This window comes from Miniopterus schreibersii (genome assembly GCF_964146895.1).
Source record: "Miniopterus schreibersii genome assembly, chromosome: 3".
Taxonomy (NCBI): domain Eukaryota; kingdom Metazoa; phylum Chordata; class Mammalia; order Chiroptera; family Miniopteridae; genus Miniopterus; species Miniopterus schreibersii.
In genome coordinates, this window is record NC_138103.1 from 28,236,554 (window position 1) to 28,253,777 (window position 17,224).

At 42.2% G+C, this 17,224-nt stretch overlaps 1 protein-coding gene across 1 annotated transcript; it reads left to right on the forward strand.

The window, feature by feature from the left end:
- The first annotated feature begins 1,595 nt into the window (after positions 1-1,595).
- Positions 1,596-16,298, forward strand: BCL7B (BAF chromatin remodeling complex subunit BCL7B). The gene is made up of 6 exons (XM_081131149.1): positions 1,596-1,870; positions 4,443-4,518; positions 11,488-11,584; positions 14,137-14,307; positions 14,917-14,996; positions 15,257-16,298. The coding sequence occupies exons 1-6, from the start codon at positions 1,779-1,781 to the stop codon at positions 15,347-15,349; spliced, it is 609 nt and encodes a 202-aa protein (XP_080987275.1). The 5' UTR covers positions 1,596-1,778; the 3' UTR covers positions 15,350-16,298.
- Positions 16,299-17,224: the final 926 nt, after the last annotated feature.

Genomic DNA, 17,224 nt, shown 5'->3' on the forward strand with positions numbered 1-17,224 from the left:
TTTAAATATATCTTTATTGATTTCAGAGAGAGGAAAGGAGAGGGAGAGAGATAGAAACGTCAATGATGAGTCATTGATCGAGCCCGCAACCCCGGCATGTGCCCTGACCGGGAATCGAACCCCGATCTCCTGGATCCTAGGTTGATGCTCAACCGCTGAGCCACGCCCGGCTGGGCAAAAGTGCTTTTTCTTATTAGAACAAAACAATCACAGTTAACAGAACATGATTAATATTTCTTATAACTTACCATATTAAGCCTTGTGTTTTATTTTCCTATTGCTTTTTTTCTTATTCTCACCTCAAGGGTAGAGAGTGTGTCTTACTCATCTTTGGGTCGCCCAGTGTCCACTGCTGTAGGGCATGTAGCAGGCGCTCAGGCAGTGCTTGTGTTATTTTGGATCAGTTGGGTTTGAGAAACGTGTGCATGCCACCTTTTATCCCATTATTTCTAGAATCATTCCTCCACATGCTGGTTCAGCACTTTCACTCCTCAGTCAGGCAGACACTATTCCTGGGCCTCTCACTAGCAAGACAACATATTCTTAGCAAGCCATGATGTTCGTCCATCATGAAAGGCTGAACAGTCATAATCATTTACTGTGTCAAGTTTAGGGTTAGCTAGGCATGTCTCTGGGGCATATAGGAGGAAGTTTCTCTAGAGGTGAGAGAGGTAGCCACTACCAACCTATGCAAACTGTCACCTGCTTCCTTGGTCTCCTGAAACAGCTGCTACAAGACCCTCCCTGCATACTGCAGGCATCAATAAATGCCTGTCAGCTGCACTGAATATTCAGCATTCACCCCAAACATTTATTGAGCATCTACAATGTCTGTGGACACAGTTATGCCTTGGAACAATTGCATCTACCCTATTTTCAGAAGTCAGCTTCAAGGTCATTTTCCCCCCCAGAAGCTTCTGGGCACCTCTTAATTAGATTAGGATTGTCATAATACCTTGTACTCCTCTTAGCCTAGCATTTATTAAATGGAATTTTAATGCCTGTTTTCTGGTCTGTATGTTCTACTAAACTGGAATCTCTTTGAAAGCAAAGTTGTACAGAGCCTTGTACAACTCAAGCATCATTTAATTAACAATTGCTGAATGAAATAAGACAGTGATGTAGACTAAGTATGAATAAAGTGGAGCCCCAGGACCACAGGTGAAGGCTTCTTTGAGTTCAACTGTAGGTTGGAAAAGTCCAGAAGTGGTCTGTTTGGGTGTGGAAAGTGTGTGTACAAGGTTGGAAGGCATCGTAAAGAAAGGTGTGAAATTCTGTGGCTAGAGTAGTGGTTTATCTAGGGTGCTAGGGCAGCAGACAGGAGGGGCAGCAGGACAGCATGATGCAAAACCGTGTTCCCCTTAAGGTGAAGTTCATAAAACACAGGTAATGGCAGCAACCCTGGCCACAGAACGAAGGTACCGACCTCCAAATCCCCTGGGAAAGTACCAGAAATTCTACTGCCAGCGCCTCGAACCTCCCCCCGCGCACGGCACATGTAGCCTGCTCGCCTCGCACCCAGGGCCCGGCCCGCTTGGGGGCTGAGGGGTCTCCCGCAGCACCCAGGGGACCTGGACGCCAGGGGCGGGGCGCGCAGGCGCGCTGAGGCCTCGCGCCCCAAGGGGCGGGCGGGTGCGCGCGCCTCCTCGCGCACGCGCGTACGGAGGGGGCGACAGCCGCGGTGACGCTGCTGCGACGGGCGGGTGGCGGCGCGTGAGGCGCGCGATTCCCCGCGTCTTGGGAGAAGTGCCACGGCTCCCGCCGCCCCCGCCGCCGCCATGTCGGGCAGGTCAGTCAGGGCCGAGACCCGCAGCCGGGCCAAGGATGACATCAAGAAGGTGATGGCTGCCATCGAGAAAGTGCGGAAATGGTGAGCGGCCGGGGCCTAGGGTGCTGGCGGGGGTCGCCGGCCCAGGCCCAGAGGAGCGCTAGACCAGCGGGCGGGATGGGAGCCGACCGGATGGCGCTTGGGGGGGCGGGGGGGAGGGGGAAGCAGGAGAAGGCGGGAGGAGAGTGCCGCTCGCGTCGGCGTGAGGTCAGAGGGCGCGCCAGCCATGGCCAATCACCGGCTCGACCGGCTTATCGCTCCGCCCACCTGCCTGTAGGCGATCTTGGCTTGAGGGGGTACCCACTTCCGGTCGTGCTGGTTCTGCGTCAGTTTCGTCTCCGCGTCCACCCGCTTCTGGAGTCTTTTGCGTCGTTAACTGTCCTATATATTAACCAACATTCTGAGTATCCCGTCCGCCAGCCTGAGCGCTCTACGTATTAACTCGTCTAAGTTTGGTGAGAGGTACTCTGTACCTACCTGCCACCGGATCAAGCTTGGTGTGGGAATCAAAAAACTCTGTCCCCTAATACCAGCCCCCACGCTGCGAGCTGGATAGGCATTTTCTTAGTGTCCTGGGAGTTGTTGGTAGAGGAGTGGAGACCTCCTCAATTGGAAACGGCTGTGTAACATTCATTGCTGGCGGTGGTTGACCGCCTATTTTGTATCAGGAACTTGGATGTATTAGTTTCACAGCCAACTCCTTACGCCGTCCTCTTGAGTGCTTTTCTCTAGCTGATGACTATTAAAAACTTTAAAGCCCAGTAGACGTTAACTCCTTCCAGAAAGCCTTCCCAAGGCCCTCCCATCTTTCACTCTCCACACTCTTTAGAGGCTTCTTTACTTTTGACTTAGATCAAGTTCCTTTTCCTTTATATCCAAAGGCTTCGTGTATAGTTGGGACCCATTATAAACATTAGTTAAATAATCATGATTTTTCCCTCTCTAAATGTAATTCTCCCAGGCTTTTTGTGAAACCTAAGAATCGCCACACTTTACTTTTTCTTATGGCATTCTCTCTACCCACCAGCAACCTAGGCCAGATGACCATCCTCTCTCCCCCAGAACCCTGTACCAGCCTCCCTATGATCTCCCTGCTTTTCAGCTCTGCTCATTTCTCCGTCCATTGCTCACATTGCACTCAGAGTGATAACATTTTTCTCAAGTGCAAATCTCATCATAGTACTCCCCTGCCAAGAAAATAATGCTTCAGTGACCTCTTCTTGCTCTTAAGACCAAACCTGATCCTGCCTGCCTCACCTGCCTGGCTTAAAACTGCCCCATTTCCCAGGATACTGGCCATCTTTCAGTTGGAGCCACACTATTCAGCTACCTGGCATCCTTCTTCAACCTTACATTTCCTTTGCCTAGTTAACTCCTAGCTCAGCTCAAAAGTTGGTTCCTCAAGGACACCTTGCAAGATCCCCGATCTAGATCAGGTCCCCTTCATAAAACTTTACACAGTTGTGTTAGGTTGAACCATGAGACACTTCTTTTGTTTTGATTTTTTAACCTACCCAAATGGCAATTTGATATGGTTAAACTTAATGATTAAGTGACAGTGAAATGAGTTGTTTGATGCCTGCTTCCAGCTGGAGTGCGGGTTCTGTGAGGGTAGGGACTGTGCATTTTGTTCCCTGTGTGCCCAGGGCCTAGCACAGGGTCTTGTATATTAAATATTTGTTAAATAAATGAGGAAATGGAGTTGCTTATCCAGGAATTAACTTCCAATATCCTATCTTTAGTTCATCTTTCTGTTACATCACAGTCTCTTCTTTACTTTCCTGTGATGTGGTCATTTACTGAATAAACATCCTCAGTAGCAACATCTACAAAAGTTACTTGTTTTGCTTTTTTATATGATCAGATGTGGACTTGAAACTTTCAGAAGTCATTTCAGACTCTCCATCTCTGCTTGTCCATAATTTACTGCCATATTCAAGAATGTCACATTCCTTTCCCTAGGTATTTGCCTGGAGAAGAGATTAAGCTACTCGTTTGTTTAAGGCTTATCTCAAAAGTTACTTCCTCTGTAAAATAAAATCTTAAAGCAATCCATCCATGGCTTGGCCTTCACCTCTTTTAGGAGCCAGTGCAAGGCTTTGTTCTGTTAGCTGGAAGCATCCTGGCCTGTGATTATTTTTAAATGGAGTTGTGTTTTAACCCAGAGTTCCACAGGAGTCATAGGAGTTCTCCCATTCATAGTCTTACTCTGTCTTTCAACCTTCTCATCCTTGCCACCTTCAATGATTTCCTTTTTCATTCCTGTGAACTCCCCAGGTAGTGACCATATTTTATCCATCTATTATATCCTGCAGGGCCTTATATAATAGAGCTTTATAAGTATTGGTGGAATTGAATTAATTTTTGGAAAAGAAAAAGATGCTAGGTAGATATCTCTGGAAATGTGCTGGTACTCTATATTGGTATAGTCTGTGAGGGGGGGAAAAGGCTTTGGTACTCTGTATGTGAGGAAAGGCAACAGAGTTCAGAGCTAAAGGGATTTAACAGAAGTTTTTCTGAACGGAATGATTTTGCACTGAAAGTTAAGGTGTAATTTGACGGAAAGGAAGTTTAGAAGGCATTTTATCAGTCCTAAGAAGTGTCTTTCTTTTAGGGAGAAAAAATGGGTGACTGTGGGTGACACATCCCTTAGGATATTTAAGTGGGTTCCTGTGACAGACAGCAAGGAGGTAAGTGTGGAAGAAAATCCCAACAAAAAAAGGTACTGTTTTCTTTCTTTGATTGCCTCTTAATGATAAAGGAGTTTATTTCCCCCGAATTGAGTTGAAAATATATAGACAGCTTCTGTCATTGGCCTACACAAAGCCTCCCTTTGTTTTTCCCCCCTTTTATTCCTTTTCCTTAACCCATTCCTCTTTTCCATTGCTTGGCAAACTACAGTCCAGGCCTACTCACTGTGAATGCCAGTGTAGCTTTATTGGAACTCAGCTATGCCCATTGGTTTCCTTATGTGGCTGCTTTTCAGTTATAATGGCAGAGTTGAGTATTTGCTTAAGACTTAATTGCCTGCAAAGTCTAAAATATTTATTATCTGGCCCTTTAAGAAAAAGTTAGCTGACTCCTACTTTTATCCAGTTAGCTATTTACTGCAGTGTATTTTTATGTGTTTTATGTGTGTATATGCCTTTCTAATTCCTTTTACATGGGTTTATTTGGACATATGTATTCTTGAAAAATACATAGCATTGTTTCGTGTCTTTAAATTTTTACGTCTAAATGTAGCTTTGTGCTATGAACCTCTGTTCTTGTCTGTTCAACCTTGTTTTTGAGAACTCTCCATGTGTCTATAATTGTAAAGAGAATTACTACCTTTAACTCTTGCATCGTATTCTCTTATATACAGTGATCACATTTATTTACACATTTCCTTGGTAATAAAACACTCAGGTTGTCTCTGACTTTTTTTTTCTAACTCTTGAAAAATCTCAAATGTAAAACAGAAATAAAAGTATGTAAAACATAAATGTACAGTATAATAAATATAAAGCTAATACTCTTGTCAAAAGAAACAGAGCATTGCCAACTCTGCCAGAGGCCTCTGTGTGACTTTCCAGCATCCTCTCCCTCCCCTCTAGAGGAAATGTTGCTCCTACTTTTGTTTTTCTTACCACTTCTCTAGTCATTTGCAAAATAGTTTTATATAAACAGTATCATGAAGTGTCTATTTTTGTGTGTCTTGCTTTTTTTCTCAGCCTTATGTTTATAAAATTCAATCACGTTGTCTTTGGAATTATTTGTTCTTTTTCATTGCTATATGGAATTTCATTATAGAACTATACTATAATTTATCTTTCTGATTCTCCTGTACATGGGTGTTTGGGGTGTTCCCAGTTTGGGATACTAGGAATACTGCTCCTAATTCAGTATGTGAGTCAACATGTGCATGAATTTTCCTAGGAGTGGAATTGTGGGTCTTGTGGTTTGATTTAAAGTAGCTAATGATAAACTTTTCTCAAAGTGAGTGAGTGTACCAGTTTACAAGGGTGGGCAAAAGTAGGTTTAAGCATCTACTTTCTTTGGTTGTTGGTTAAATTACCAGCCATCATTATCTAAAAGATAAATCGGAGGGAGGGAGGTTGGTGGAAGGGAAAGAGATGTTATAGGGGGGATAAATGGTAATGGGGAAAAATTAAAAAGGAAAAAAAGTGATAAATCATAAGTAAGGATATGAAATAATAATAATAAGACAAGTAATATAATAATTAAGAAGTAAATAATAATACAAGAATAAACTGTTTTGCATACTTACAACTGTAAGCCTACTTTTGCCCACCCCTGTATATTCCCACCAGAAATTAGAGGTCTTGTTCCAAATCCTCAGCAGTTGGTATAGTTAGATTTATATGTAAAGATATCTTGTTTTGACTTTAAATTTGATGACTAATTGTGTAATTACTGATGACATTTAGCACCTTTTCAATGTTTATTAGCCTTTGGGATTTTCTCTTTTAGGAAGTGCAAGTCTATTTGTTTGTGGTCTTTTTCTTATGACTTGTAGGAATTCTGTGTTCTGGTCACAAATTCTTTAAGTTATATACTATCCATACCTTTTCCTATTCCATGGCTTGTCTTTACACTGTCTTTATGCTGCCTGAGTAAAAGAACTTTTTAATTTTAACATAGAAAACACAAGATTTTTCTTTAATTTCTTAAGAAATCTCTCTTCATAGAGAAACACCAGAACTAGTGTGGTGGTTCTGATCTAAGAGTCCCCAGTAACCCAGGTTCTTCTAATCTTTCTTTTCCTTTAAAAAATCATTTTAGAGCCCTGGCCGAGTAGCTTAGTTGATTGGAGCGTCATTCAGTGCACCAAAACGTTGTGGGTTCAATTCCCCTAGCTGGGGCAAGTAGAATAGATGTTTCTCTCTCTCTCTCTCTCTCTCTCTCTTTGTCCACCCCTCTTCTCTCTCTAAAAAAAAAAATCAAAAAATCAAGGGAAACATAGCTTTAGGTGAGGATTAAAAATAATAATTTTAGAGAGTAATTGCTCTATTCATTTTCCTCTTTTTAATTAATTGCAGTAATATAAACATACCATAAAATTTACCATCTTACCATTTTTTGTGTATAGTTCAATACAGTAATGTCAAATATATTTACCTTGTTGTACTACCAATCTCCAGAACTCTTCATCTTGCAAAACTAAAACTCCATACCCCTTAAACAATTCCCCATTCCTTTGCTCCATTTTTGACCTTGTAGTCCAAGGTTGAGCTTTAGCCATTCACTTAGCACAATCAGGTACCAGGCAGCAGGAGGAGTGGAAGGATAGCAAAGGTATTTTCATAGAAGTTGCCTCAGGACATATATATGTATGTGTATGTACATGTGTGTGTGTATATATATATGTACATACATATGTACACACACACATACTTACTATGTGTGTTCATAATACCTTGTGGTACATCTAGTGACTGAGAAAATGTGACCACATAAAAATTCTATTAATATGGACAAGGATTTCTGCCATAATATACTTGCTTCCCGCCCCCCCTCTTTTTATCTTGTGACAACTAGATCAATTTTCTTCTGGTGATTTGAAAGTTCTGCTTATTTCTTTCTATTGGCTACCTCTAACGTAAGCCTTAATGTCTTTCCCTGTAAAGTGTAGCAAAATCTGTATTTTCCCTCTGAACCTGGTATACCCATAACATATTTTCCCCACCTCTTATCTCCACTCCTTCCCCACTTGCATCCCTATCTTGTCCTTAGTTTTGACTAGAATTTTAGATTATATATTCAGTTCATATATTTCAGTTTTTGCAGATATTTCTCGTTTTAGTCATTGCTTAATTAAAGTTAATTACTAATTATTTACTAAGCCTTTGCCACCTATTTATTATTACTTTCTCCTAGATTCATATCTCTTCTTGCTGGAATCCATCCTTCAAGGTTTTTTCAAAGAAGGTGTTTTGTAGAATAAACTTTCGGAAAATATCTTTTTCTTTCTAAAAATACCTTTGTTTTACTTTCATGTTTAATTGATCATTTTACCTGTATATGAAATTCTAGGTTCAAAATTATTTTAGCATTTCAAAATTATTATTCAGTTGTGCTCCTGGTGTTGCTATTGAGAAATCTGATGCAGTCTAATTCTTGATTCTTTGTAGGTTATCCTCTTATATTTCTGGAAACTTAGAATTTCTTCTCTCTCTTTGATCTTCTAGGACTTCTGTAAGAAAATTCTGTAATGTTCACATGTAGCTTCTTTATTTCTGAACTTTTCTCTCATTTATTTCATCTTTCTATTCTTTTCACATTTCCCTATTCTGAGTTCTCAACCCAGTTTTTGCTCATTAATCTTTTCTTCGGCTGTATCTATTTCTGCTACCAAACTCATTTACTTTGCTCATATATTAAAATTTAATATATCTTTATTGATTTCAGAGAGAGAAGGGAGAGGGAGAGAGAAACAACAATGATGAATCATTGATCAGCTGCCTCCTGCACACCCCCTGCCTCCTGCACACCCCCTGCTGGGGATCGAGCCCCACAACCTGGGCATGTGCCCGGACCAGGAATGGAACCTTGATCTCCTGGATTCTAGGCCAATGCTCAACCACTGAGCCACACCAGCCAGGCTTGAACTATTATTTATACCAATTTTCTCAATTGGTTCTTCAAAACAACTTTCCAGTATTATCCTTATTTTTGTGAGCAGACTTGCTATGTTTTATTTAAATTCTTGTGTCCCCTTACCATTCCAGTATAGCTTGTTCTGTTTCTTGTCTTTGATGGTGCTTGCTTTCCTCCAATATCCAGTTAGTTTTTTCTGTGCACTTATCTTTTATTCTCTTGGGATTCTATGCTGCCTTTGCTAATAATATGTAATTGAAGGAAGTATATAAACCTAAACTCTGGTTTTTCCCCTCTAAATAAATTTAAGGGATGGGATTAGCCTCAGGGTTCAGACTTTTCCCTCTGCCATCTTCCCCTGCCTCCAAAGGAACTCCCTAGTACCAGTCTTCCATGCACTACCTTAATATAGGAGTAGCCATCCTTCCTTGTCATTGCCAAGCCCTAGGAGCTGGAATGTGAATGTTAGGAGGGCTCTGGAGCCACCCTTTCTTTATTCTTCATCCATCTCTGGCTCTGGTGATGCCATTACTGCCAGAAACAACCCCTCCATCCCCAACCCATTTCTCCCATGTAAGTCCCTGGCCCTTTCCTATTCAAATTCTCTTTGGGACTCAGCTCCCTTTGTCTCTCCTGAGGACTTCTCATAGTGTTTGTGTTGCTTTCTGAGCCTGGGCCTGAAGGTCCATTAGTTTATCTATCCTCCAGTGATCCGTGGTAGTGCGCTATCTTCTAAGGTACTAGCATAGACCTGTTAGATTAGGAAAAATGGAAAATGATGATCAAATTGGTAAAGAAAAATTGTGAAGAATACAAGGGAGTAGGGACTCTGCTGATGAGAGTAAATTGGAACACACTTTATACAGGTCAAATTGATCATAAAGCTTTCTGTGATCGATGTGTTAATTAACTAGACGATTGTAATCCTTTCACAATGTATACAGGGTGTCCCCCTAAAATGTATACACGCTTTAACAGCTGATAGCTCAATTTTGAAAATGAAATGTATTTAATAAACACTGCCTTTATAATTATTCAAAGTGTGTATATACTTTTTTGGGGACTTTCTATATGTATATCAAGTCACCAGGATGTACACTTTAAATATCCTACAGTTGTGTTTGTCATGTATAACTAACTTAGTAAAACTGAGGGGCTAAAAAGCTTTCAAAATATTAATCCCTTAGATCTGGATGTTTATGTCTAGGAATTTATCCTTAGGAGATAATCATACCGTGCCCAAGATACACCTACAATGTTCAGCATTACATATTGTTCATAGTGTTTAAAATTGCAAACAAAATAAAGATTTATTGTAGAGAATTCATTAAGTAAGTTATTGTGCACCTTTATTTTGTAAAGTCTTGTAACCATTATAAAAAAGATGTAGAAGATTGCTCAATGGAATAGGAAAATGTTTTTAATGCATGTTATATGACCCATTTTCATACAAATATAGGTGTAGGTTATCTCTAGTTTTCATTTCTTTTTCTGTATGTGCAGAATTTCCTATAGTGAAATATGTATTTTGTGTGACTACAGAATCATTAAAATAAAGATAAAAGAGAAATTGGAAAAAAATAATGATAAAGCCAAATGTTGGCATGGGTGCTGTGAAACGAGTACTGCAAATATATTGCCACCATCCTTTTAGAGAGTGGTGGGGTACAGTGTATTTCAAGGAAAATAGTATGTTTATATTTTCTGATCTAGAAGGAGTATTTTTTTATGAATTTTGTCTGAATAAAATAATCCAGGAAAAAGTTAAAGTTGAGCATTGTGGCTTTATTCCTAGTAAAAATAAAAACAATTTTAAAAAAGTTAAAGCTAAATGTCCAGTGGTTGAGAAGTTATTAAGTGAATTATGGTATTTGGAATATTATGCAGCTATTAAAAATCATGATTATGTAGCTTATGTAGTGAAATGGTAAAGCATAATTACATTAAAATTATGTCTGCATAGGAAAAAATAAAGGGAAGGACATGCATAAATTGTACAGTTGATTTATTGCAGAGATAGGATTGAGAGTTATGAACAAAAACTAAATCATATTACTAGTACAATGCATGTACAATGAAGAGACATGTATGAATAATATGAATTAGTGAATTTGAAATTACCCAGATTTAAACTTTTGGCTGTTGGGATGCTCTCATTTGCAAATTTCCTTTCCTATGGGCTTGTTTGTTGTAAGCTAGCACTTATCTTCCCACTGTGGTTCCCCCACATGTGTAACCTGCATCCTGCTTGAAGGAAATGATGTTATAGACAAAGATTGAAGTAAGGTGATCATTTTGAATGGATGGGTTTCATTGGTCAGGAATAGAGTTGGCAGGAGCCCCTTTGTCCCATAACTTCTTGCATTACATATAAATGACTCCTTCCTTTTTCCAGTTAGAGGTCCATTCTTTGGCTTATTTTTTTCCTGCTGTGCTACTGAAATAGGAATCTTTTTCCGAATTAGTATTTTGTGTTTCTTACCTATCTACATGGGGAAGGGTTAGACAGAGCATTCTTATCAGGGTAGAAAGCAGAAGAGTACCACAGGGAAACCTAATGGTAGCATATGTATCTATCTTTCACGTTTTTGAGAGAAGTGACCTCTTTTTCTTCTTTTTTTTAACATCTCTATTGATTTCAGAGAGAGGAAGGGAGAGGGAGAGAGAGTTGAAACATCACTGATGAGAGTACTCCTTCACTCCTCCAACGGGATCGAGCCTACAACCTGCGCATGTGCCCTTACCCCAGGAATCGAACCGCGATCTCCTCAACCACTGAGCCATGCCTGGCCAGGCTATCTTTCACTTCAGGCTATCTTTCACTTTTGATTCATGATATTAGTACTGGAAGGGTCCATTTTATAGATAGAGACACTGAGGCTTGCAGGCACCTTTTCCAGGATTCTGTTATGCCTTGGGCCCTGGATCACAAAACCACTGTCATTATTCCTGTTTAGTCCTAATCCGGACCTCTGTGGTGCCTCAAAAAGCACCATTCTCTCTCTCTCTCTGAGTCTCCTGGTTGGCTCTGTCATATTCCTCTTTTTTTCCTTTTCTAGAAAGAAAAGTCAAAATCGAACGGTTCAGCAGCCCGGGAACCTAATGGCTTTCCCTCTGATGCCTCAGCCAATTCCTCTCTCCTTCTTGAATTCCAGGGTGAGTTGCATCCATGTGTCTTCCTTGCAGGAAAATGAAAACTTAGATGAACCCATTAATAAGAATAGTTTATGTATCATTTCAGCGCCCACTGTTTTGCTGGTATCTTGCTAGGCACTATACATAAATCTTTCCATTTATGCTTCATAATAACCCCACAAGATAGATGATAGTATAGTATCCTTGTTTCCATTTAAGGAAACAGGCTCAGAGAGGTGAAGTTACATATGTAAAGTCATATAACTAGTAAGTGACAAACCTCACATTAGTTCCTGGTTTTCTGCATCAGAAGCTCTTTTCTTTAGACTATATACTTTATGATAGTGCCTGAGAGTAGGCCACCCAAAGCCAGGGTGCTTGTTGGCACAAGTTCTGCCTCCTAAATCATTCTTTAATAAATGTCCTGTGTGTGTCAGCACGCATTCATAGTGTTACCTCTTACACCTACATGGCAGTTACTGTTTGTGAAGCACTTTCACTTCAGTTTTTCATTTTTAACTTTTATCAGCCTGTGATATAAACCAGGCAGTTATCATCATCCGTAGTTAAGGAAACCGATGCTTGGAGAAGAAAAGTGCTTACCTAAGCTCAAAAGTGACAAAGCTTTATTCTTTTTCCCTCCCCTCCCCTCCCCTCCCCTCCCCTCCCCTCCCCTCCCCTCCCCTCCCCTCCCCTCCCCTCCCCTCCCCTCCCCTCCCCTCCCCTCCCCTCCCCTCCCCTCCCCTCCCCTCCCCTCCCCTCCCCTCCCCTCCCCTCCCCTCCCCTCCCCTCCCCTCGTCTTTATTCTTTTGATAATAAAATGCAACTTCTATTTTAGCATAGAAGACAGTGGTCTTTGTAGAAGTAAAGACTAGAAAGGGTTGCCCTGGCCAGGTGGCTCAGTAAGTTGGAGTGTCTTTACGTACACCAAAGGGTTGTGGGTTCGATTCCCAGTCAGGGCACATACCTAAGTTGTAGGTTTGATTACCAGTCGGGGTGCACGTGGGAGGCAACCTATCGATGTTTCTCTCTCTCTCTTATTCTCAAGTTAATAAAAACATATCCTCGGGTGAGGAATAAAAAAAATAAAGACTAGAAAGGGCTTACAGTTTTCCTTCAAAATTAGTCTGGGAGCATGCCGGTATCCCCTCCCCACCTTCCCCCCAACCCTCCATCCCCGCCTCAGGGTCAGTGTGATATAGGAAGGGAATACAAGAGAAAGGTTCTCTAGCTGTGTGGGGTGTTCAATAATTATAGAGCCCTAGGAGATGTGAGACTCCACTTTCTCAGTCTGGCCACCATTTCATCCTTTTCATTCAGTGAACATTTAATGAACTACTACTACACACCAGGTACCATGCACAAGAAATTCAAGGATCAGTAAACCACAGAGCCTATCTGCACAGAGTATAATGGAAGGAAACAAGGTGTGCACAGGACACGTGTGAAAGAGAAGGTGGTCATTTTTATCCAACAGAGCCTGAGATACAGGGACCTGTGGAGAATGTGATGCTTGAGCTCAGTGTTGGCCTGTATAGGGGCTTTCCAGAAAGACTAGAAAGAGCAAGTAGTAATGGACACCTATGCATGAAGCACCTCTTCACTTAGGGCCCAGCTTGGCTGGAGCCAAGAGGTGTGTGTGGACTAACAACAGGTGGTGAGCCTGGAGATCAGAAAGGACTTTGTACATTATAATAGGGTCATCTTATGCCTGCCCAGAGAAGCACTGGGGTTTGAATTTTATCCTTTTGGCAGCAGGCAACCATTGAAGGGTTTAGAAAGATCATGCTGGCAGAAGTGTGAAGTACAGTGGGAGTACATGGTACTGAAGGAAGGGCAGTTAGGTGACTATTGCTGGAGGCCAGGCCAGACATACTGAGGCCTGAACTGAAGTACCAGGAGAGGAAGGAATGAACACAACTGATAGAGCAGTAGGATGGATCATAATTGATGACGCTGCTGGAGATGAGGGAGAAGGAGTTGTTAACTCCTATGTTTCTAACTTAGGTGATAACTTTAAGCCTTCAGACAGCTTCCCAGGTGGGACTCCCTTGGTTCTTGAAGCATCAGGTGGAGCCTGGGCCACTGAAGGGCCTGAGCTGAACACCTCCAGACACCACCACCCTTCTCCTTCAGATAGCCGAGAGTGCCAGATGGATTTTATCATTTTCTACACATCTTGTGTTGTGAGAAAGGTTGAGAGGTACAGCTATGTCCCTCTCTTCCCCTGGAAAGTAAGAAAATACCGGGTCTAAGCTATAAACTGTGGATAATAATTAGTAACTATATCCTGACCTTCCTGAAATACACATGTTGCATAAATTTAAAAATTCTAACTGCATCTGGTGCTTAGAATATGCTATGAAATAGAAAATGCTTACTTTAATCAACTTAGACTCTGTTGATAATTGGCAGTGCATAGAAGCCCATGAGCATCTGCCTTCAGTTCAGAGTGTATCTGTAGCAGTGATCATTGTACCTGGTATGTCTATGGCTGCCTCAGGAGACACCAGGCCCTTGGCTCTGTATAGTTACCACCCTCAGCTGTTGCCTTTGTCATGTTTGGTTTTCAGATGAAAACAGCAACCAGAGTTCTGTGTCTGATGTCTATCAACTCAAGGTGGACAGCAGCACCAACTCGAGCCCAAGCCCCCAGCAGAGCGAGTCCCTGAGCCCAGCACACACCTCTGACTTCCGAACAGATGACTCCCAGCCTCCTACTCTGGGCCAGGAGATCCTTGAGGGTGAGTGTCTTGGTTGATCCAGGACAAGCATCTTGGAGGGGCCTTACCTCTTGTTCTTGATGTTTCTCTTTAGAGTAAGTGGTTAGAGAAAATGCCACAGAGTCTGGAAACCTCAAGCTATTTGTTAACAGTTTGGTCTATTTTGGAGAATGGTTGTATTTTCCCCTCTCACAGAATGAAGGAAGAAAACAAACAACACAAGTGAATGTCAGGCTCTGTGTGAGGCACTTTCAATATTTAATGCCTGGTATAATTCTCTCCCAAACCCTAGAAATAGAAGCTGTTATTTCCATTTCACAGATGAGGAAGTGGAGTCTTAGAGAGTTTTAATTGCTTATCCAAGATCACATAGTTAGTAACTGGTGGAAGTGGGTGTCTCCAGTTTCATTCCTTCTAATTTGAGAGTTTATGCTCTTTGCATTATCTCCTGTGAATTTGTTATATTTTGTTTCTAAAATATATGTATGTTGATTTCTTTAGCCAGTGTTGCTTCTTCGCCAAGGTACCTCTACATAGCCTTAGGAAAGCTTCTCCAGCTTAAGGCAGATTCTCCAGGAGTCTCCCACCTCAGGGGGCCCTGCAGTTATGCTGATCTTCCTACTTTTTCAGAGCCCTCCCTGCCTGCCTCAGAAGTGGCTGATGAACCTCCCACCCTCACGAAGGAAGAACCAGTTCCACTGGAGACACAGGTAAGGAGGCACTTTGGGTTTCCCAGTTTCTAAGAAAAAAGGAAGACTTCACTGCTGTGAATTCCATCTATTGCACTGAATGTGCTATGGTATAGTAGGGTGGGGAGGCAGCAAGGGAAACTAGTGTCTCCAGGTTAGGGGGGGATGTTTGGTTATCTAAGAGAATATTGGCATTGGGCTTCTGGGTTGTAATTAGGGTGGATGCAGAGGTTCTGGTTCAGAAGAATGGTCCTATAAGTCCATGCTCTGGCTGCTTCTAGATTGCTGCAGAAGAGGAAGACTCAGGTGCCCCACCCCTGAAACGCTTCTGTGTGGACCAACCTGCAGTGCCGCAGACAGCGTCAGAAAGCTAGCACCATCCTGGCGCCCTTCACCTCCTGGCCCCCTGCCTCTATTTATTGCATTCTGGTTCTGGCTGTGCTGTGTTGCTGGGCTAAGGGCAAGCACTGGGGTCCAGAGCCTGCCCATAGGAGCCTTCTAGGTTGGAAGGCTGACATAGGACTTGGGGTTGTAGCATCATCTTCCCATCCCTGGCACCTGTGTCTGCTTGCTCTTGAGAAGAGGAGCACTCATGTCCTTTTTGTACCCCAAGTAGGGTGGAGCATCAGCCATCCTAAGGTTCATCTGTCACCTCCAGGTAGCAGTCTCTGCTCCAGAACCTCTGGACTAAGCTGCTGGCGCTTCTACAAGAGGAAAGAGATGTGGAAGGCACCCTTTAGAGAAGAGTGCCAAGTGTTACTTGAATTTGAATGGTGACTGAAGATTCCTGGACTTTCCCATAGGGCTAGGTGCCCTATAGGCCTGGGTAGAGACTTTGAAGGAAAGGGGCTTTTCTCCACATGAGGGCAGGAAAGTTCATACAGATTGCTTGCTGCCCTGGCACTTGGGCCCATTCCTGAGGTTATCCTGCCTCTCATGGGCTCTCTAGCTGCTGACGATTCTCTGTCCTCCACCATAACCACCCCTCCCCCGACACGTGCGCACACACATGCAGCTTTCTGTTTTCACCCGTACATTTCATTCCAGCATTCTCTGCCTCCTGCCACAGTCCCCAGCACTTCATGCCACAAACTGCCCCAGCAAGAATTTGAAGTCTGATGACAGTACCCATCCCCCACAGTACTCCTTCAGCTCAGACTTTCTAGAGAGACCCCTTTTCTTTGAAATCTGCATGTTTAATTGAACTTTGTGATTTTATTTTTTGTTTCATAAAAGTTTAAGAAATGGAAATGGGCAACAGTGAGCGAAGACATATTTTAGCACTGAATAGAATATTTTTAAAATTAAACTATTTGAAGTATGTCTTGTTGGTATCTGAGTGCTTCATTCTTGAAGGTTGTCAGGGTGGAGGCTGGGGGTGGTGGTGGCTGAGTGCTTTGTGAAGTCACTGTGGGCTGGACTCTGCCCATTGTCTTACTCCCACAGAGTGACTCTGTGATGAAAATAATTTGTAGACTCCCTTAGAAGTTGTCATGTAGTTTGAATTATATAACTGTTCCTGTAAGTCATTATTGGAGAATGCCTGGGTAGAGACTTTGAAGGAAAGGGGCTTTTCTCCACATGAGGACAGAAAAGTCCATATAGATTGCTTGCACTGAATGCAACCAACTGGTGTTTTTCACAGCTCCAGGTTCTTAGGAGGCATTCATGAGTTCTTTTTTTTTTTTTATTATGGCAAAATACACATAACATAAAATTTATCATTTTAACCATTTTAAAGTGTACTAAGTGGTACTAAGTATATACACAATATTGTGCAATCATCATTGCTCTCTACCTCCAAACTTCTCATTACCTCAGACAAATCCCATACCTATGAAGTAGTTAGCTCCCCATTTGCCCCTTCCCGGAGGCCCTGACAATCACAAATCTGCTTTCTGTCCATGAGTTCCTTTTTCCTCCTGGTTCCAAAGGAAAACATTAGAGTCATGGTTGAAAAGAAATCTATATGTTCAAGAATTTCACTTCAGTATTCCCTAAAGCGATTCATTTCTCTCAGGGGCGCTAGATTTCTGGGATGAGACTAGAACCCAAGTTCTGCTGTGCTGTTTTGTCATCCCTAGTTTGCTTTCTCTTAAAAATTTAACATAACATGTACTATCAAGTTGTTAAATGGCCGGCTGGGCGTGGCTCAGTGGTTGAGCATTGACCTAGGATCCAGGAGATTGACCTAGGATCCTGGTCAGGGCACATGCCCGGGCTGCAGGCTCTGTCCCCAGTCCAGAGCT